This window comes from Amphiprion ocellaris, chromosome 11, assembly GCF_022539595.1.
Source record: "Amphiprion ocellaris isolate individual 3 ecotype Okinawa chromosome 11, ASM2253959v1, whole genome shotgun sequence".
In the NCBI taxonomy this organism is placed as follows: Eukaryota; Metazoa; Chordata; class Actinopteri; family Pomacentridae; genus Amphiprion; species Amphiprion ocellaris.
The window spans coordinates 31388202-31411406 of record NC_072776.1 but is presented as its reverse complement, the minus strand read 5'-3'; the positions used below and the strand labels follow the sequence as shown (position 1 = coordinate 31411406).

At 38.3% G+C, this 23205-nt stretch overlaps 1 protein-coding gene and 1 long non-coding RNA gene across 2 annotated transcripts in view; one reads left to right on the top strand and one right to left on the bottom strand.

Moving 5' to 3' along the window:
* LOC129350079 (uncharacterized) overlaps window positions 1-7966 on the top strand; it is a 36936-nt gene extending 28970 nt beyond the window's left edge. Inside the window, exons 2-3 of the long non-coding RNA XR_008603302.1 lie at window positions 7192-7242; window positions 7824-7966. This is a non-coding gene — a long non-coding RNA (uncharacterized LOC129350079). The remainder of the gene's footprint in view (window positions 1-7191; window positions 7243-7823) is intronic.
* The window catches only part of htr2aa (5-hydroxytryptamine (serotonin) receptor 2A, genome duplicate a), an 88596-nt gene continuing 66763 nt past the window's right edge, over window positions 1373-23205 (bottom strand). Inside the window, exon 3 of the mRNA XM_055015540.1 lies at window positions 1373-2376. Within this exon, the coding sequence (XP_054871515.1) occupies window positions 1514-2376 (863 nt within the window). The 3' untranslated portion in view covers window positions 1373-1513. The remainder of the gene's footprint in view (window positions 2377-23205) is intronic.

Sequence of the window (23205 nt, the reverse complement as noted above, 5' to 3'; positions counted from 1 at the left end):
GCCTTTTTGGAATCAGTATCTTGATTTAGATGAAGGGAAACACATCAGGGAGCTTTGTTAATCTAGTTAAACTGTAAAGGGGCACCATGAGTAAGTCTTCTGTGATGTTTAATGCCAATCAGCCTCTTACTAATTCGAGTCTGCAGCCCTGTTGTGAATGCACCTTGATAATCATGACGATCTGGGTTAAAATTTTGAGCATCAAACACTTCATTTCCTGCATTCTGGTGCAATTTTTGCACCATTCTCTTTCTTCTCTGCATAAATATCTTAATTTAGATAAAGAAAAACACAAAATTAGCTTTTTTTCATGTTCCAAAAATAGCAAGGGTGTCCCTTGATTTCCTCTGACATCTACGCCTGTGTTGATAATACATCCATGATTCAAGTCCACCTTTGTGCACTGATCTTCATTTTCTCTTCAGTCTCACACAGCAGCTCCAGTGTAGGATTTTAAACTAATATTCACACAGTCGACCACCAGACCTTCTCTTACAATGTGTAAAAACCTGCAGAAACAGCTGTATGTTTCTGGAAAATTCCTGTGGAAAGCAGGTGCCAATGTGCACTGATAGTTTGGCTAGAACACAATTAAAAAAGTGACTTTTACACTTAAATCCTCCTCAGTACTTGCCTGTGTAATCTCATCTTCATTCTGCATCACGTGTTGGAAATAAAATCTGTTTAACCCCAACAGTCATATACATTTATTCACAGATATCTGCACAAAATACAAATATAGATTGATTTACGGTGTCTCTGTAACGTCGCTGCCTCGTGTGCATCTCAAATTCCCCCTCGTGTTATTCTCCACAGAAAAATTCAGCAGGAGGTTTTTCTTCCCTTTTTTATTTTTTGGCAGCTTTATCTGACCTCTGCAAGTGTCTGGAGTCCCGGTGTGCCAGGGCTCATCCCGACACTATCATCTGATAAAGTCGCAGGAAATCCAGTCTAATCCCCGCTGATCCACCCAAAGGTGTGATGGGAGGTAGAAGCCTTCTCAGTGCCGCCGAGGAGCCGACAGAACGAAGGGTTTTCGGAGGTCACAGCAGCTGATCATCCGTGGAAAATCTAATTATGTAAAGAATCTGTGATATTTATTTTTTGTGTCCAAAGACGTGTTACAAAATAGAGAAGGTATGCTAGTTTTTGTTTTTTAATTTCCAAGGACAAGTCGGTTCTTTTAGTTTGTCCAGTTTGACTCGATGAAAATTCAACTGATATGTTCTGAGATTAAATCCATTTTGTGGCAGTGTACAGGAGGCTTTGAAAGAGCAGTCAGAAGCATCCATTTACATCATTTTGAGGTCAAACAATCAACTCGACTCAGCTGATCCACCCTTTTGGATGAATCTGAGGACCAGAACTTCAACTCGAGTTGGAAATGCTGAGAATGCAGAGGCTTGTTTTGCTCTTCTGACCTCAGCGTTTCCACACTCCTGACTGGGAGGCACTTTGTCTTTGGCACTTTGACTCTGAATCTCAAACCCTTCGGAGATGAAATGCTGGATCTTCACACGCAGCTCTCGTCTTTGTCTCTGGGGCTTTTGTCCGGCCCACACTTCTCTGTTTCCTGCCCGGGTAAAGAGAAATCCTTTTCCTCGCCGCCAGAGTGTGCCACTCCGTTTCGTAGCTTCCCGACGTCTCCGAGGGGCAGCTGGGTGGAGTTGTAGGCCAGCGGGGGGATGGTGTTCACCAGTATGAGCTGCAGGGGCTTCTTCTCCGGCTGGTACTGGCAGCGAACGTAGCGTAGGAAGGCGGCTCGGTACGTTTTGTTGAACAGCGTGTAGACCAGCGGGTTGACGGCGGAGGACAGGTACCCGACCCAGACGAAAACGTTCAGCAGGCCTCCCATTACTCCGGCGTCGCACATCGCCGGGTCGCACACCACCACCAGCACGTTGGTGATGAAGAACGGGCACCACATGACCACGAAGAGGAAAAACACCACCCCGAGCACCTTGGACGCCTTCTGCTCGTTGCTGATTGACTGCATGTTGCGGCGCCCGAACAGCGACCCGGAGACGCTGCCTCGGGCGCCGCCCAGTCCGCCGCTGCTCCCCCGGCCTCCGGCCTCGCGGCTTATCGAGCGTCTGTAGAGCTTCTCGGAGGACAGTGACGTCTGCGGCAGGAAGCTCAGCGTGAACGTGGTACTCCATTTGGGCCGCGGCACCAGCTGGTCCAAGCAGAGGGTGGCTTCGTTCTGCAGGGCGTTGATGGTCAGGAAGTAGGTGACCACCATGATGGTGAGGGGGACGAAGAAGGCCACGAAGGAGCCGACCAGCACAAAGTTGTTGTCCGTCAGCAGGCAGCTGCCATCTTTGAAGACCTTGGAGTGATCTCGGAGTCCCAGAACGGGAATTGGCATCGAGATCCCTGCAGAGAGACGAGAGGAAGATTACAAGCCGAGAACAATCTGTGTGATTAATGTCAGTAATAGTGTTTGCTGGTTGATTTTCTGCTGCTGTGAAAGAAGGATTCATTTAGCTAAAACTGTACACACAGATTAGAGACAGACTTTAGAAGCACCATCATTAACATCTTTGTATTAAAACATGTTGACAGTTAATCGGTAGAAGTCTCACTGTGAATGTATAAAAGCAGTGATTAGTGAGTAACGCAGCAAAATTAATTTCATCCAACAATCTAAACTGCTCGGATTGAATAATTTAGATCTTCTGTTTAGTAAAGGTTTTATAATATTTCTTGCTGCCTGTCTTGTCCAGGACAGCCTCACAAAAGCAGATTCCTAAACTCAATACTTTTCTGGTTACATAAAGGTTAAAGAAAAAAAGATTTCTGTAAAAAATATTTCAAGAAGACAATCAAGGCTGTCTACAACATTACCTCTCTGTACTTCAAAAGGCATGCCATTTAAAAAAATCACTAAAATTCTATTATTTATCAGAGAAAGAAAATGTAAAAACTGAAAAAAATCACCAATTTTTAACTGTCTAAAGGTCCTTGAACTAATCATGAGATATGCATTTCTTTCAGGAAAAATAATCAAAATTAAGCTTCAAATTGTGACATTTCCTCTAAATCATGTGATGTCATGTCTCATTAAAAAATAAAATTAAAAAAAAAAAACAGTTTTTACCAGATTTTCTTCAAGCCATGAGTGACATTTTTTGTGATACACTGCAGTATGTAAAAAAAATCAAACATGCAAACAAATGAAACAAGATCTTTTCTGCATTTTAATAGTGTCTTTATAAATAATAAAACAAACATTTTCTTTGAAGTTATGATTTATCTATGGAGTTTTTTGTGCGTGTTTTATTGGCTCATCTATAATAAAATTCTAGATTAATTTTTTTTATAAATTACCAAATTTAAATTAATTTAAAAATTATTTAAAAAATTAAATTAACTTAAATTTAAGTTAATTTAATTCAAATGAACAAAAAAAGCCCAACAAAAACCAGGACATTTGTTTTTATTTAACAGTTATGTGACTAATCAAGAAGCAAAGAAATGTAACTGACAACCGTAGCTAAAACACAACAGGAAGTCGGCTATTTAGGGTGATTTTAGGTCAAATTTTAGATAGATAGATAGATAGATAGATAGATAGATAGATAGATAGATAGATAGATAGATAGATAGATAGATAGATAGATAGATAGATAGATTAAACCTTTATTGATCCCGCAGCGGGGAAATTTACAGTGCACATTTGCAAAAGTCACTAAAATGAGGAAACCCCGAGAGAGCTGAAATTTGGCCAGGATGTACACCAGGCATGGGTGATCAAAAGCTATCCAAATGCTCCACAGAAGTCTGAGGGTGTGGAAATAGCAACCAGCGGAATTTCGATGTTTCACCATGAAACAGGAAGTGCTGTCTAACTAGCCTGTACATGCTCCAATCTGCCTCAGACTTGACATGTTTGATCAGACTCCAGCCCTGATGACATCCATAATCCGACACACAGTCACAGTCACAGCGTCACCTGGTGGACATTTTTGATAGCTTACCATGAAACACAAAGTGCTGTCTAACTGTCCTGTACGTGCTCTAATCTGCCTGAATCTTTACATGTGTGATCAGAATCCAGCCCTCATCACATCCATAGTCCAAAATGCTTTCATAGTTATAGCGCCACCTGGGGGAGATGCTTGAATTTGCTGCCCAGCAAGGATGCGAGACCCGACCAACGCTGCTTGCAGCTTTAATTATTATTCTTTTTTCTGCCGTCTGTTGAATCGCAGTTTGCAAGCCCTTAAAATATCTGACAATGCGTGAAAATTTGCACACAAAAATGTAAATGACTTAGATGCCCAAAACCCAACAGGAAGTTGGTCATTTTGAATTATGCGTCATATTTTAGGCGAATTTGAGCCGATGTACACCAGGCATGGGTGATCACAAGTTATCAAGATGCTCCACAAAAGTTTGAGGGCGTGGAAATTGCGGCTGGCGGAATTTCGACGTTAGCCATGAAACAAGAAGTGCTGTGTAACTACCCTCTATATGCTCCAATCTGCCTCAAACTTTACATGTATGATCAGAGTCCAACCCTGATGAATTCCATAGACCAAGATACAGTCACAGTGATAGCACCACCTGGTGGATGGGTTGCCATGAAACAGGAAGTGCTGTCTAGCTAGCCTGTAGATACTCTAATCTGCCTGAAACTTTACATGTGTGATCAGAGTCTGGTCCTCATCACACTCATAAGCTGATATGTAACCTCAGTGATAGCACCACCTGGTGGACCGTTTTGATAGTTCATTATCAAAAAGGCCACAAGCTGGAATACACGCTCAGTTGCAGCACCACCTGGTGGACATTCTTGGATTTGCTGACCAGCAGGAATGCAAGGACCTGATCAACGCTGCTTGCAGCTTTAATTATTTTTCTTCTCTGATCAACTTTTACTATATTTTTGGTACTTAGTTGTTTTTTTGTGTGATTACTGTACAGTTAGAGATAGGATTCACCAGAGTCAAATTCCTATAAAGTTGATTCTGATTCTGCTGTAGCTCAGGTCCAACACTATCTATTCGCTACTAAATGTGTCAAATTTCCCATTAAGTCTGGGACTAAAACTCTATTTTTTCATTCGTCTGAGTGTCACGGTGAAGCAGGAAAGTGTAGTTTTTTTCTTCCACCTCTCCAGTCTGCAGTCTGACAGCTTCTCTTTCCATTTCAACTCGTATTCGTGTCCTCTGTCCTCCAATTTATTACCCACAATTCTATCTCTGTATTGTTTCCTGAAAGTAAAGTCAGCTGGGGACCTTTTCCTCCAGTTTGAAAAACCTATAATTTGGTTTTCTCAGTTCAAAAATTCCAATATTTTTTTTTGTTGTTGTTTTCCAATATTTTTGTAAATCGTCTGCGGTCACCTTCGTAAATCTAATGAAGAAATATCCCCCAAAAAGAAAGTTTTGGATGAGGTTAAGGCAGATAAACCGAGCAATCTTTTCCTCACGCTGTGTTCTCATTACCAGCTTGTAGAAAAAAATAGGAGGGAAGTGAGAGAAGAAGAGATGGAGACGAGGAAGAGGGCCAGAGATTCACCGACACAACGAGGACAGGATGAAATTGTTGCTGCAGGAGGGTCAGAGTTGGATAATTCTCATTAAATCTGGACGGTTTGACAGAAAACCAGCTGCAGGACTCAGAAACACAAATTTACTTTGCATCTTATTCTGCTTTATACACAGCAGAAACAAAAGCACCGACTGACTGCATCAATTAATGACCTAATTAGCCAACAGCATTTGTTCAGTTCTACTGTTGAAACAAGAATACACCAGTTGGTTGTTGTTTTTTATAGCTGATTCCAGACTTTTACCACAGTGTAACTCAGATTTACTGTGTTTTTAGAGATGTTTTGTTAAATTACAGACAATAAAAGCACAGGAAAAAAGTGTTCATTTCCATTTTGACTGTAAATAGAATAATTAAAATCTCCAGTAGGATGGCAGAACAACAAATAAGTCTAAGAACTATTTTAAAGTGCTACAAGCCGTCCATCACCTGGAGATTTTAGAAAAGGGTACTGAAGAACACCCATTTCCAGCGGGGATGTGGAAGAAGGTTAAAAAATTAACATCATTCATAAAACCTTCTCCAAACCTCACTACGGCTGAAAAAGTATCACTAAATACAATGGAATGGATGAGGACTAATATGAAGATTTTAAAAGAACATTTTGAGTCAATTTTAACTGTGGAGTTTCAGGGGAAGTCAGTTTTGCAAATGAAAACACCAGCTCACCCCGTCAGGGTCCCCCAGTCAGCCCTAACTATAAGCTTTGTCAAAAAGGAAGGTTTTAAACCTGGTCTTAAAAATAGAGAGGGTGTCCGCCTCCCGAACCCAAACTGGGAGCTGGTTCCACAGGAGAGGCGCCTGATAACTGAAGGCTCTGCCTCCCATTCTACTTTTAGAGATTCTAGGAACAACAAGTAAGCCTGCAGTCTGAGAGCGAAGAGTTCTGCTAGGATAATATGGTACTATCAGGTCTTTAAGATATGATGGAGATTGGTTGTTAAGAGCTTTATATGTCAGAAGAAGGATTTTGAAGAACTGTAGAATTATGGATCATTTTTATAATTTTATTTAAATAATGGCAAATATACATATTTGTGTATTTGTTTTTGCTGATTTAAATACAGTAAAACTGTGTATTTTGTAGCCACACATTATAAAAGAACAAATTACTAATTGACTGATGTGGAAAATATGGACAATTTTTGCCTGTTTTTAAAATGTTTTTAATTTTTTTAGATTTGTTTTGCCATCACTATGTAAATAAATAAATTAATGTAAATCAATAGTATATATTTGATCCAAAAGATCCAAACAGGGAAATCTAACAGTCAGACTAGAAAGGAAAAAAAAGTGTCACTTTATGGTCCAGTGTTGTAAAAGAACAAATTACATAAAAGTATATGTCATTTAACAGAAAAGATAAATTCTGGAAAATAACAATAAATAATTTTTTTTAAATTAGAGATTAGAACTGTTTTAAAGATGACAATTATTGATTTTGAATTATTCTGAATCACCGTTAATTACTAATGAACTGCAGAGTTTTCATTTATTTCTGAAGTTATAGGCAGAACTGTGCTCTAAGAAAAAGAAAACAAAAGACAAAAACATGTTTGGGAGTTTTTGTGGCTTCACACCTGGAAGATCAATAAATCTAATCAATTATTGATCATATGTTCTCCCTCCCAGGATGCTCTTCCTTGTTTCATCCAGAGAGTTGGCAGTCGTCCTTTTGACTCGGTGAGTTTAGGATTTACTCAACGCTGCATTTTCAGGAAACTATTGATTATTTATCAGTGTTTCTCCCTCTGTGATGGAGTCAGATCTGTTCTCTTTGTTGTTATTGTGCCCTAGTGGTTGTTTTGTGTATTCATTCATTTTTGTTACCTGATGAAAAGAGGAAGTGAGGTCATGCTCATGAGGTCACTTCCTTCTAATTTCCTTCCTTGCCTTTAAAAGCCAGTCAGTGGCAGTTACACCTGTTTTGCATGTTACCATCCACACCTTCACAGTTTGAAAACAGCATCATCTGTAAGTTCTGTTTGTTTCTTATTATGAAAGCAACATGTGTGTATTATTATTAGTTTGAAATGTCATTAGCAAACAGGTCATTGAAGATATCGGTTGATTTCATTTATAGGCCACGTGTTCTTTGTGATGCTTTGGATTGTGTATGGCTCTTAATCAGTGTGTTTGTAGGAGATGTTTGTTTGCTGATTCATTAAGTTAAGAAATACTACTTTGGTGTTTTGTGAACACGTGGTCTGTTTATATGCGTTTTACTGATGCAATGTTTTGTTTATCTCTGGTTTTGTTTGTAGTTTCACACTTTATCCTGATTAAACTACCCAACTGAACACATGGCCTGTTCCTTGGAGTTTGATAGGAGAGTGTTTAGCTGTCTGTAGAGCTGAGTAAACGTTCATGGGGACAACACAGTGAAGAGTTCTGCAGCTGCACTTCTTCAAGGTATTTATCACGTTTCTTATCTCGTTTCCTTTGTAAAAGTTTCCCATCGCAGCTTTAGTGTTTTTAGATAATAACAATCAACTCTTTTCCAGAGATTCTCCTGTATTTTTCGCTTCTTCCTGCCTTTTTTTCCCCTTAAATCTCCAGTGATTTTAACCTTTGTAGAAAACAAGAAAAAAATGTTTGAGGTAGATTTTAAAGCTGTCGGTGTCTACTTTGCATCTCCTTGCAGTCATTTTGCATCATGTAGTGGTCTGTATGTACCTTCACGTTGTGTCTCTTTGCAGTTGATTTGCATCAGTTTGTGTGAACTTTGCATCTCTTTAGTCTGTTTGCTTCCTTTTCTTGCTGTTTTTGCAGCTTTTTTACCTCTTTGTGTTCCTTTTTGAGCCTCTTTTGTTATGGGTTCATGTACATTTGGGGTGAGTTTGACTCTATCTGATAGTTCAGACTCTTTATGCAGTTGATTTGCATCAGTTTGTATTAAGTTTGCATCTCTTTTTAGTCTGTTTGCTTCCTTTTCCCGCTGTTTTTGCATCTTTGCAGATGGTTTGTTCTTTTTTGAGCCGATTTTTTTTTTTTATATTGGTTCTTGCATATTTCTGGTCAGTTTGACTATCTGATCTTTCAGACTCTTTCTGCAGTCAATTTGCATCAGTTTGTATTAAGTTTACATATCTGCTTAGTCTGTTTGCTCATCTTTCTTGCTTTTTTTGCATCTTTGCAGCTGTTTTAACTCTGTGATCCTTTTTGAGCCTCTTTGGTCCTTGCATATTCGTGGTCAGTTTGACTCTATCTGATGGTTCAAACTGTTTTTGCAATTGATTTGCATCAGTTTGTGTGAACTTTGCATGTCTTTTTAGTCAGTTTGTTTCCTTTTCTTGCTGTTTTTGCTCCTGTGCAGCTATTTTACCTATTTGTGATCCTTTTTGAGCCTCTTTTGTTATTGATTGTTACTGACTCTATCTGCTGGTTCCGATTCTTTTTTTGCAGTCGATTTGTATTAGTTTGTATTAAATTTGCATCAGTTTTTCACCTGTTTGCTTCCTTCTCTTGTTGTTTTTGCATCTTTGCTGCTGTTTTGTTTCTTGCTGTTCCTTTTGGAGCCTCTTTTTCATTTGTTCTTGTGTGTTTGTGGTCAGTTCGATGCTCTCTGATTCTTTTTGCAGTTGATTTGCACCAGTTTGTGCTAAGTTTGCATCTGTTTTTAGTCTTTTTGCTTCTCTTTCTTGCTGTTTTGCATGTTTGTGTTCCTTTGAAGTGTTTTCATTGGTTCTTGTGTTTATGTGGTCAGTTTGACTCCCCAGATGAGTCTTTTCTTGGTTCGTTTGCATCTCTTTGTAGCCATTTTGCATCCTTACGGAGTAGTTTTCATTCATTTTGTGTCATTTCGACATCATTTTTCATCATTTGGTGGCCATTTACTTGACTTTATATCAGTGTTTTTGGTCTATTTGACACTAGATCTTAAGAAATTAAGATTCTATTTTCCCTTCTTTTCTCTTGTTTGAATATTTTCCAGTTAAAAGTTTGAAGTATATTTTAAAGAAAGTGTCTCTTTTTGCAGTGCATTTTAATTTGCTCTCATTTTCACTTGGTTTGGATTTTTTTTAGTCTGGTTTGCATCTATTTGCAGTCGATTTGGGCTAAGTTTGCATCTTTGTGCTCCTTTAAGTGTTTCCGTTGGTTCTTGTGTTTATGTGGTCAGTTTGACTCACTATATGAGTCTTTTCTTGGTTCATTTGCATCTCTTCGTAGCCATTTTGCATCTTTACTGAGTTGTTTTCATTCATTTTGTGTCTTTGTGACATTATTTTCATCACTCTGTGGTCATTTCATTGACTGTCATATCAGTATTTTTGGTCTATTTGACACTAGATTTTAAGAAATTAAGAATCTATTTCCCCTTCTTTCCTCTCGTTTGAATATTTTCCAGTTAAATGTTTGAAGTATATTTTAAAGAAAGTGTCTCTTTTTGCAGTGCATTTTATTTGCTCTCATTTTCATTTGGTTTGGATCTTTTTCGTAGTCTGGTTTGCATCTATTTATAGTCAATTTGTACCAGTTTGTGCTAAGTTGCTGCTCTTTTTAGCCTTTTTGCTTCTCTTTCTTGTTGTTTTGCATCTTTTTGTTCCCTTTAAAGTGTCTTTTCATTGGTTCTTGTGTATTTGTGGTTAGTTTATCTCCCTATGTGAATCTTTTCTTGGTTTGTCTATACCTCTGTCACCATTTTGCGGCTTTATTAAGTTGTGAGCGTTTTTGGAGTTGTCGTCATTCATTTTGTGTCTTTGACATTATTTTGCATCAGTCTGTGGTCATTTAACTGACTTCAGATCAAATGTTTTGGTCTATTTGGCACGAGCTTTTAAGAAATCAAGATCCCCTGTTTTACTCCCTCTTTCCTCTTGTTTAAATATTTTGCAGTAAAAAGGAACTGCTGATATATTTTTCTGCGTAAAATAATTACACATAATACAGGGGAACCATTTGTTAGATGCTAGCAGCTAGCTGTGCACAGAGAAGCTTCTAGTCTCCACTCAGTTACTGCGACTCAGGCAGGTTTGTGACTGAAAATTAGTTTGAAAACAGGGAAATAAGGTGTTTTAAGGTCAAGTTTACCTCAAACTGGGTGAGTTTTATCTGCCTGGATGGGCTGCTCATAAGTTTACTTGCACTTTACAGAATGCTAATGGCATGTACCGCCAAAATGGTTGCGATCTAGAACCTTGTATGAGCACCAGATTAGCAATTTCTTCTTTTAGCACAAATTATTACTACATTTGTGCTATGACAGTGATATTTGGAAGTTAACTATATGATTTTAACTTGGCAAAGGCACTGACAATACAGACGTTTAAATGGCATTTCTAGTTTTTGTTCTAAGCCAGTTTATTATGATTATTTTGGAATGCCATTAACACATTTTGTCAGGTTTTTTTTTTATGACTCTCTAGATCATTAAAAGGCAAAGAGTTTGCATGGAAAGTAAGAGCATTGCAAGTCCATTTGGGGCAAAATCACTCTTGAAGACCTCAAGATCTTTTGAATTTGAGATTTTTAGTCCTTCGTTTGACTTCAGTTTCCTTTAAACTGATCCTGGTTTGAAGGGTTTTGCTCGTCCTTCAGGTCCGGTCAGGAGGAGATTGGTTTCTGGGTCATAAAAAGGAGCATTTAAAACCCACACAAACATGAAAACTCCTGAGACCCAAGCAAACGAGTAAAAACACACACAGACACGCAGACAAAAATGGACTTTTTTTCCCGTCTCTTCCAGCACCGAATGCCAACCTTCGGCTCTGTGTTGTATCTGCCAGCCTGTGTGAGTAATATGAGGGTTTATTCACATCACAGCAGCAGCTCTGCTCGGATTAAAGCTTTAATTCCGGCCGTAAAAATGTGTCAAGACTCTCGGCACCGAAACACAAACTGGCAAATGGTGTTTTGGTGACAGTGAGCTGGTGTTGTTGGCTGTTACTGTTACAAAAAGCTGCCGGTATCCAAGTCACATTTTTGTGACCGTTTACTGGCATCATTTTCGATATTGGGAATACATCAGACATGAATGCTGGTATTGGATTATATTATTCTTTTTCAAGGGAATGCAAGTGTTTTTAAAATAATTATTTTTAATGCTGTTGGTGCATGGCCGCTACAGTATTTTGAAGGTTGGAATATTTTCATATAGTTGCAGCAAACTTGAAGTATGTATTAACAAGAAAATGGCATCAGATTAGCAGATACTAAACATTAAACAACTTGATCATGACAATCCTAACAAGAAAAGCACTCAGAGAGCGCAGTACTCCACCAAGGCTGTTAATTCCCCGATCTGGCATTGGCAGAAATGCAGCATATTTTTGTAGAAATGCAGCATTTTTTGAATTAGTATTATGCAACATGGAATTTAAATGCCCTTACTCATTGTGTTTTGAGCCATGCTTTTATTCTGAAGGATGTGTGAACTGATATGCTGAAGTGAAATATTCTGTGAGGGCCAGGAAATTGCTACTTGTCATTTTGGGGTCTATGTTGATGAAGTTCCTAATCAAGATGCGGTGGTTAAACCTGTTCCATGAAGAAGTCTGGAATTAATTCCTTAACAATTAGCTACTGATGATCAGAAATCACAGCACCGTAGAACGTGTCCATTTAATATAGATGTACCCACAAACACAATGACCTTGCGCTGAACCAGCCGTGTGTTATGCATGTGTATGTTATGTACAGATACCGAATCGCATGACCTAAATATGTAGCGGGCGGCAGGAATTGATGACTCGGAAACACAACCACAATTTAATCAATTGTTCCTTGTACCATTTCCGATGGATAAGTCCCGGTGGAGTTGTAGGATCGCCATCATGTGATCGTCAGCAGGTAACTGACACAGTGTCCACTTGTCATGGTTACAGCAACGCTGGGCCGGCCGCTATATCTCGCAGTAGGAAATCCTTAACAAAGCCGTGGATCCGGACTATAAGCCGCATCACTGCCAAAATTTAATGAGGTGGTCCTTGTGTTATTTCTGACTTTCCCTGAAAATTTCATCTGAACCGTTGGTCCATTTTTGAGTAATGTTGCACACTGACAGACAGACAGATTCACAGACAAACTTATGCCAATCGTCACATGACTCCGCCGCGTTCCTTGGCAGAGTAATGATGTAAACATCATACCACCTGCACTGTCAGTGTAATAACTGCTAACACAACCCTGTATATGGCAGCTGTCGGTGGTCATTAAGCTTCACAGCAGTCTTTGTCATGGTGCCTACAGTTAGATAAACCCCTACAGTGCTCTCTGCTTAGTGACATGAACTGTCTGTAGTCTGAGTGATGGCTGCCTGGTGGCACAACCAGGTACTACAGCTAATCTACAATAGTTATATTATCGAGGAAATAGTATTAGATTGGATCAACCTGATTGGATAGAATTAGAACTAAAATGTGATTGGGACATCCCTAATTTTAAATGATGTAAAACTGCTAACACATATCTTTCTGTATGAGGCAGCAGTGAATAACTTAAACCTTGATGGTGACTCTTAAGTAAAGGTGATATACAATGTGGGTTGTTTACAGGGTAGGCTTGGGGAATTTTATTTATTTTTTTATCATAACAGTATACATCATAGATATTCAGTACATAAAATAACGTGTACAAGTATAAAGTCGCATGAAAATGTAAACCCTCAAGTAACATTCATGAATTATACTTCAGTCCAGCCGTTAAATTAACCCTTTGATGCACTACATGGGTCAAAAGTGACTCATATTCAATGGAAAATTGGTATCTCTTGACCCATGTTGTGCATCAAAGGGTTAAGTAAATGTGCTTCCCAACACTGTAATGACTCAGACAGTGAGATTCTGTGCCTCTAGCCAGACATAAATTGTATTAAATTAAAACAAATGTGCATCAGTGCTTCTGATCATTTTAGTAACAGGAAAATATTAACCATCTGTGTGTTCGGCTCCGTGTTTCCCAGTGGGAGTGTTAGAAACTGGAAGGAGACCAGCTGATTAACCAGTGCTTTGGCCTCCTGCCGCTAAAACTTCCATGTAAAGCAACACACTCACCGCTGTGTTTGTGATTATTGATCTGAAATACCTCTGAGCAGCCACGAGAGCCGACTGTGACTCTCATAAAGCTGGAGATCGACCACCGAGCCTGATTTCATTCATCTTCTCAGCTTTTGTAAAATCTACGTTGAATTATTCTGTTAAGATATATCAGTTATAGACACCCACAAATGTGTCTTTGCATTGAGGCATGAATGAAAACATCAATTTTGAAGCAGCAGCAGCAGCCCACAGAAGAACATTTCAGCCGTCTGGGAGAAATTAAATTTGCTATAAGTCATGTAAATGCTGCACAGTGTTGAAAAAGCTGAATGCAACTCTAAAGCTGAAAAAATGCAAATTTAATGTCTGCAGTTTTCTTCTCTTCACTCTCTTGTGATCATTTATTCGTATAAATTCAGCTAAAAGAAAAAAACTCCCTTGTTGAGGAGTGACGCAGATGTCGTCCCTCAGACTTCGCCGAGTGGAAAAGTGAAAACAAGCCTCGCAGGAAATGGTCTGTAATGAATGTAGTTTGTGTCCAAAGACGTTTCCACTCCAGTGAATCGATATTAATGTTCAACAGGAAACACTGGAGATTCACAAGCGTGTTTAAAGAAGCAACAGCGGTGTATTTCCTTTATCCTTCATCCTTTTCTTCTACCTTTATTTCAAACCTTTTTCTCGTTGATACCATCTGAATTTCCAGCTTTCATGCGTGCAGATTCATGCAGTTTAAAGGCATATAAGGATATAGACTGCTGATAAAAGTGAGCCATCATTTCTGCATTTCACGACTTTCTACTCTAACGAACCATCTTTGCAGTAGTTTGAGCTGACAAAGTAAAAACAGAGAGAGTTTTATTCCTGAAGTTGTGGGAACAGCAGCAGGTTGTTGGTTTTCAGAGCAAAACAGCCCATTTAGAAGAGCCCTACAACCAGGATTTTGACAGTCAAGGTGAAATGAAACATCTTTAAGGTAGTTGGAGCTGAAAAACTAAAAATTGAGAGAGTTTTATTCCTGAAAATGATAGGAAAAGCAGTAGTTTGGTGGTTTTCAGAGCAAAACTGACCATTTAGAAGAGCCCTAAAACCAGAAGTTAGACCGTTGAGGTAAAATACGCCATCTTTGTCGTGTTTTGAGCTGAAATATTAAAAGCAGAGAGAGTTTCCTTCCTGAAAGGGGTGGGAAGAGGAGCAGCTGGTTGCTTTTCAGGGCAAAACAGCCCATTTAGAGCAGACCTGACCTCAGCATCTATACAGTCATGGAGAAATGAAACATCTTTACAGTAGTTTTAGCTGCAAAACTGAAAACAGAGTTTTCTTCCTGAAATAGGACGGAAACAGCAATAGCTCTTTGATTTTCAGGGCAAAACAGCCTGTTTTAGAGCATTCCTGACCCCAGGATCTGTACAGTTGAAGGACAATATGCCATCTTTGCAGTAGTTGGAGCTGAAAAACTAAAAGCAGAGAGCGTTTTCTTCCTGAAGAAGGCGGGAACAGCAGCACCTCATTGGTTTTGAGGGTAAAACTTCCCATTTTGAAGAGCCCTAAAACTAAGATTTCGACAGTTGAGGTTAAATAAGTCATCTTTGTAGTATTTTGAGCTGAAAAAGTAAAAATAGAGAGCGTTTTGTTCCTGAAAGGGACGCGAACAGCAACAGTTTTTTGGTTTTCAGGTCAAATCGGCCTGTTTAGAGCAAACCTGAGCCCAGGATCTATACAGTTGTGCAGAGGTGAGGCATCTTTGCAGTAGTTTAAGCTAAAAAAAACCCCTAAAAGACATGTGAGGTGAAGTGTTTGAGTGTTGCAGTAGTTGGTGAAGAGCAACCCATGTGTGAAGAAACATTTCAGTGTGGATTATGTAATTTTGGTGATGTTCACACACAGACACACACACTCTGCATCAGTATTCATGCAAGCACTGGTTTGCATGTTCAGCCCGTCTGCTGCTCTGTGCAGCAACGTGTAAGTCCTGATGTTACGTCCAATCAAACTGAACACCAGCCGCTGTACTCCCATGATGAACCCGCAGAGCTGCTTCTTCTTCATACTTAAAACCTGAAGAGAAGTAAACCCTGAAATGATCTCATTGCTTCGTGGGCGGCAGCGTATCGTGGCACTGAGGCGTGTTCTGGCCGCCGTGACACCACCCGAGGGCGGGAACTGCTGCTGCCTCGAGCTGGCATTCACATTATTCTAGCTTCAGCTTGGCTGCATCACAGTGGAGCCTTTATTTAAGGTTTAACCTTACTGTATTAACATATACAGTAGATACACTGGAGGTTCTTTTAAAAACTGCCACAAATAATCTTTAATATACAAGTTAACCCTTTCAGACATGACTGCATTCACTGGGTCACTTATATAAGAAGGATTACGGCAATGCACTGCAGGCAAAATCTGTGTTTTTTTTCATTTGGAGATTTAGAAATATTTTGCTTCCATTAGACTTGTGGCTAGAAAACATCCAAAATACACATTAAGCTGTTTATTTTACTGCACTTTGTCTATTTGCGTCTCTAGATTTTAATTATAAAGCGCATGCTTAAAGGCAAAACAGGTTTTTCTCTCCCACTCTGAGCCAGAAACCAGCAGCACTTACATATACTTCCACATCTACCCCGGTCTGTGCTCTGAAGGCTTTCACTGAGGACCTTTGTTCATCTACCATTCACAGTCTCATTTAGAGAAAATTTTAATGCTGAAAACGTGGGCTAAATTGTTTTTCTTTTCTTCCTGTGTACAGAATTTACTGGATTTATGAGCTATAAATAAAGACCCTCTCCAACATCCTTTCTTTAAAAAACTTTTGGTTGTAATATGACAACAAAATGAAAGAAAAAAGATTTCTCTTCTGGAAATTCATTCAAATCCGGGCATTTTTAGATATAACGTGCCTCATCTGCATATTTAAACTCTGACAGATCATTGTCCTACTGTAACTGATGAATGGGAGAAGTTTTATTTTACTCTCCTCACCTGTAGTGTCTCCTTTTAACCATATGCCAAAATTTCTATAATGAATATTTCAGTGCAGGCTGATATGTATCCCATTTTGCACTCTGATCACTGTAACTTCTCATAAACAAAGCCTACCAGACCTAAATCACGTATTATAACATGGAAACTACACAGTTTGTGCACCACACCAATATTTTTGAAGTTTGGATGGAGAAATGAGGAATCGCCATATTTTTTTTGTTTGTTTTAGTTTCCAGCCTGAGCACTTCTGAAGACTTTTAAAGCTTCCTTTGGGTTTTGAAACTTTTCTGCAGGAATTCAACATTTTCCAGGAGTTTGTGAGAACTTCTGGTTTCCCGAGTTGGAAATTTGTCCTGGAAAACCACTGTTATCTATTCATGGGAGCAGCAGACACAGTAAATAGGAGATTCCCTTGTCAGCCTCAAGCTGTTTTGGGATCCGAGTTTATGTCTGTGAAAGAATCTGGGATGATCAGACGACTCTAAACATCTAAAGTACTGGAGCGTATTGCAAAGGACTGCAGTTTGAAAGTAAAAATCCTCCTAAAAACTGCATAAAATTGAAGAGAGGAGGGAAAAGGAGATAAGAGGATGACTGAACATGTCAGAGAGACCTGCCTTATTCTGCTAAAAGGAAGCAGGAACATCAGAGCTGGACTAATTCGAGAAGACATTACTCTAAAACCAACGGAGAGCTATCTAAGAACACACTGCTGTTTTTGTCCATTATCTGCAGCGGTGCGTCTTACAAAGAGAAGCTCCAGCTTTTAGTCTCATGTCCTACTTAGACATCGGCTTCCGTTTATTCAAGTTCAGAAAACAGAAGCAGTCAAAAGCTTGGATTCACTCATTTAAGTTTTTTTTCTGTGAAAAATTCAGTACTGAAGACATCAAAACTAGAAAACAGAGAGAGTTTTCTTCCTGAAAATGGTAGGAAAAGCAGCAGCTTGTTGGTTTTCAGGGCAAAACAGCCTGTTTAGAGCAAACCTAACCCCAGGATCTATACAGTCACAGTGAAATGAAACATCTTTGCAGTATGTTGAGCTGAAACACTAAAAGCATAGAGAGTTTTCTTCCTGAAAGGGGATGGGAACAGCAGCAAAACAGCCTGTTTAGTGTAGACCTGACCTGGTGAAATCATGGTGAAATTAAACATCTTTGCAGTATTCTGAGCTGAAAAACTAAAAAACAGAGAGTTTTCTTCCTGAAGTGGGTGGGACCAGCAGCAGTTCATTGGTTTTGAGTTCATTGGCTCATCCTGAAAATGGTGGGAATGGCAGCAGACTCTGACACTGGCTTTGGTTTTTTCAACTTCAAAAAACAGAGCAGTCGGAAGCTTGGATTCACTCCTTTAAGTTTTCTTTCTGTAATAAATTCAATACTGAAGACATCAAAACTGGGAAATAACTGAAAAATGTTTCAGATTTTCGGTCAATCAAAGTAGCCACTGCTGCCTTAATGATAATTTTGCATCGTGGAAATTTCTTTTTCGCTTCATGAAGTTGTTTTTTTAAATGGTTTTTCAAAAGACAGACAAAAACAAACAGAAAAACAGCAGATTTCTTTAACCCTGGCAACACATGTTGGCTGAAATAGGACTGGATAAAAGCTCTGATATAAACATTGCTGGAAGCAGCACAGCCCAGAGACACGAAATGAAATGAAGAAAACAGACCACTGGGAATAATGTGAAAAGATTAATGGGAACATATTGAAATGTAACTCAGTGATTCTGACAGAACTTAGGCCAGCAGAGAAGTTGTTGCTGATGCATGTGATGTAACTGAGCAGAGGATTGTGGGTCAGTAATACTGCCTTACATATGTAAAACTGGACCAGATGCAGTAGAACATCTGGAGTACCACATTTAACATGCTGTGTAATGGGACAGTTAATGGAATGCACCTCAGTTATTTCCCAGCTGTCCAAAAAAACCTGGAAACAAATCCAACTTTGGTGTCTATGACAGAAAAGCTTGTCTTATTGTTGGTTCCATGTTTTAATTTAATACATTTTCTATGCACCAGAAGAAGCAGTTCTCCTAATTTCATTGTATGTAGAGCCTGCAAAGATGAGAAAAGCTTTCTGATAAAGTGTAGTCATTAACAGCTGTCGTGTGATTTGAGACATTACTTGAATACTGACTGCATTAGATGAATGGAAATTGCTTGAATTGTAGCTTTTTTCTTACTTTTTCTGATGTAAATTGAGATTTAGCTCCTATTTTTGAATCAAATCTGTTGAAATTGTGTGACAGCTGTAGGAAAAGTTCCTTTTTTTAAAAAACAAAAAAAACGAAGTCTTGCTGTGGGAGGATGTTTGAAAGTTTGTTTTCCCGCTGATGGACAGATGAGTTTGTTAACATGCACACGGCGCTCCGACTAAAACTAATCCTGGTCACAGTTTTCTCTGCTGATTCTCTGTAAGCGCTGATCACAAATATCCCAGCACGCATGAATTAACGAAGTTTACGGCAGCAGCGAAGTTCTGAGATGAATGCAAATCAGCCGCATGTTGTATCACCAAAACAAACTGATCTGAGTCATACGGTGTCATGGAGCTTCTGTTTCCTGTCAGAGAATAAACTGGAAATAAACAACGATTAAGTTTACATGCACTGTAAATAAAAAAGGGTTTTATTGTCATTTGTTTGAACAATTTTGTCAACCTACAGATAGCTAGAAAAATCACAGAAAAAATGAATCAATTGTCAAGTTAACCTTAAAAAAAAAGTCAAAACTGTAAATAATGTCCACATCAAAAATATGGACTTTTCTGAAAAATAATTTATAAATAATATTTTTTTCTTTTGCATTTACATGGAAAATGACACAATTTTTAAAATTCTATTTAAATCACCTAAAAATATTATTTACAGATATTTACTGTTATTTTCACTTTTTCTACCATATTTAATGTCAAAGCCTTCCATGTTTTAAACATATTTGTTAGGTTATTATAATTATTTATTTATTTAGTCTTTTTTTTAACAGATTTTTTTAGTATGTGCACTAGTACTCCACATATTTTTAACATATTTTTGTAATAATAATTATTGTTTCTTATTGTTTTTCATAGTTTTTTTTGCAGATTTTTAAGTGTGTGCACCAGTATTCTACATATTTTTGAACATATTTGATTATTATTTCTATTTTTTAAATAGATTTTTTTGCAGATATTATTATTTTTTATTATTATTTTTATTATTATTATTATTATTATTATTATTATTATTATTATTATTATTATTATTATTATTATTATTATTATTATTATTATTATTATTATTACTACTACTACTACTAATATCTATATCAATACTAATAACTATATCTACTATTGTATTTTACTTTTTTTCTGATTTATTTTACATTGTGTGCTTCTACGTATTTTAACATATTTTTAAATAATAATCATTATATATATATCATTATATTTATGTATTGTTTCTTTTTTAGGTTGTTAGAATTATTGTTGATTCTTTTCATTGCTTTCCCCCCCACATATTCTTAAACATATTTTTAGATGCTAATTATTGTGTCTTTTATGTTTTGTTTTTTTTTAACACTGTGTGTATCAGTGGTTGTGGCCATATATCGGAATGTGGGGTTTCCGTGGAGCACAGGGAAATCAGGTTGTTCATTTCCTCATAAAGATGATAAAAACTTCATGTTGTACCTGTGATCTTTATAACACAATAGAACAGCTATTTAATCTGATAATCCTCTAACTGTTAGTCTCATTTCTAATAATTTCAGCTGTGGCTCCTTAGCACTGGTGGCGGTTTGAGTTTCTTCACCTTCCTGCCAGCGATGGGAGATGACAGAAAACATTCACCATGTCCTCCACTTTGGCTGATGTCAGACTGTCACCAGGCGGGGGGAGGATCTAGGAGGATCTAGGAGGATCTAGGAGGATATGCACCACTGAGACTCAACTGTCATCATGGAGTTCAGCTCAGCATCACCTCTGGCCGCTGATTCCCATTCAGTTTGAGACTTTAAGCAAAAATGTTCCACAAAAACACATGTGGCAGATAATATAGATGGATACGACTCCAGCATTTAATGACATTAGACAGTTCATGTCACTGAACTGGGAAGTGGTTGTATGAGGATTATGACACAACAGACTCCAGGGACAGACTTATAAAAGGTCATTAGGACTCCCAGATGTGTTTTGCGTCTGTTTATGGTTGTTTTGTGTCTCTTTGCAGTGGTTTTGCATCTATATGAGTGATTTTTTTTTTCATCTCTTTGTGTTACTCTGCATTCCCCTTGGGTCCCTGTTCAATAATCCTTTCATGTGTGAAAGTTAATAATCATTATGGGCTGTGATAGCATACTACTGCATGCATTAAAATGAGTCTTAAATACCTTTAAGAATTAACTTTGGCTGATATGAGGTCTCCATATTTATGAGTTATTTTTTCAGGGCACTATTATTACTCTACCAAGGAACACGGCGGAGTTATGTGATGATTGGCGTACGTTTGTCTGTCTGTCTGTCTGTTTGTCTGTCTGTTAGCAACATTACTCAAAAAGTGACTAACGGATTTGGATGAAATTTTCAGGGAAGGTCAGAAATGAGACAAGGACCAAGTGATTAGATTTTAGCAGTGATGCAGCTTATAGTCTGGATCCATGGATTTATTAAAGATTTCTGTATCATTGCGAGATAGCAGCACGGCGTCACTGTAACCATGACAACAGGTCAACACTGCATGATTGTGATCCTACTACAAATCAACCGCTGCAGACTTACTGGGACTTATCTGTCGGAAATCATACAAGGAACAATTGATTAAATTGTGGGGGTGTTTCTGAGTCCCATCAATGCCTGCCGCTCGCTACATTTAGGTCACATGATTCGGTATTTGTACATAACTTTCACATGCGTAACACACCCCTGTACTCAGTACAAGGTCATGTAGTTTGTTGGTGCATCTATATTAAATGGACACATTCTATGTTGCCATGATTTCTGATCATCATTACCTGATAAACAAATGCTGCAATTTCGAAAAAAAAATGCTGCATTTCTGACAATTCCATATGGAGGAATGAACAGCCTTGGAGCAGTACTGCACTCTGAGTGGTTTTTCTAATTTTGGATGTTGTGGTTGTATTTCAGCATGTAGTAGACGTGTACAAAGTCAGCCAAAATGATGTTTACACACATCAGGAAAAGAAAAACTTGCATAAATATTTCAATAATAAATTTATTCAGACATCATGAGATTAATAAAAGTTATTTTTGGCCTCTACAATTACAAGAGGTGCTCAAAGTGGAGGCCACTGGCTTCCAGACATTTCTGTTGTGTTGTAGACGTCACTTGTTGATGCTCCATTCATGAGGGTAGCGCCATCTGTTGGGAAAACATCGTACAACAGGACACAGAGTTATCGTGATTTGATCAAACTTAGAAAGAGGAATCTATATGTATAGAAGTACTTATACAAATTAAATATTAACGCAAGTTTTTCTTTTCCTGATGTGTGTATACATTATTTTGACTGACTCTGTATAAAGTTATATCTGCACAAGTGAAGCTGGATAACGCGGTTAAAAAAGAAAGAAAAATTAACGTATCTCCAGAACAAACTGGATCTCAGACAGATGACACAGCAGCATTCATTTATTTGGGAAGATGCTGTAAATGATTTGCAGATCCGGCTGTGGGGCTTTGGTCATGGAACAAAAGGCTAAAGTGGCTAAAAGCAGCTTGGCCATTAGCAGCCAGAGAACGACAGAGCTAATGAAGTGGAGGCAACAAGAAGCAAACACAGACCTCAGGGCGGCCGACGAGGCATTAGGCGACGCTGACAACTCACTCCGAACAAATTAGCGCCTTTAGTTTTGGTCAATAAAGTTTGGAGAAAACACGACAAATGGACAAAGGCTTGTTTGGTTTAATGAAAAGAAAATAAAGCAGCAGCAGGGAAGCTGTGTCTTGTTCCAGTTGGCTTTAAAGTCTTTTATTTCCTTTCTTCTCTGGTTGTTTTTCACCTTTACGGCCTTCTTCCACCCACCTGCCACGTTTGACTGATGCTATTGAACTTGCACAGTTATTTCTTTGAGCTTCTTTAATATCGACAGACTTCAGTGGATTTAGAATAATCCCACTGCAGGACCGTGTATTAATATTAATGCTTACAATATTCATTTGTTTTAATCGGTCTATTCCCTCTTTACTGCAAGTTTCTGGCTTCTCTTAGTTTTTTCTTCTTCTGTTATAAACTTTAGAGTAAGTTAGAGACCGTATGTGTTGTTGGCCCTTAGATATTTCACCATATAAATAACCCCAATTAGTTTCTTACACCTAATAAATTGCTTGTTTAAATTAGATTCCAGCTGAAAAACTACAAGCACCATTAGGGCTTGAAAAACACCCCCATGCCTCGGGCTGGAAGTGGAGCTCTGCATGCAAATATGTACACACCTGCAATATCTGGACACTTGAGCCTCACTTAATGTGTAATTTAATTGCGTTAGATAACAAAATGTCAAAGAAAACCGCGTTTATTTTATTATACAAGTGCGGTTGTCCAGCAAAGTACTCCACAAAAAGAAGTTTGTGAGGTTTTAAATGAGTAAACAGTAGAAAATTAAGATAAAAACAGTGTTTGGACACCCAGTACTTACAATGTTTGAGTATTAATATCTAGTATTATTGCTAGGCAAGCAGC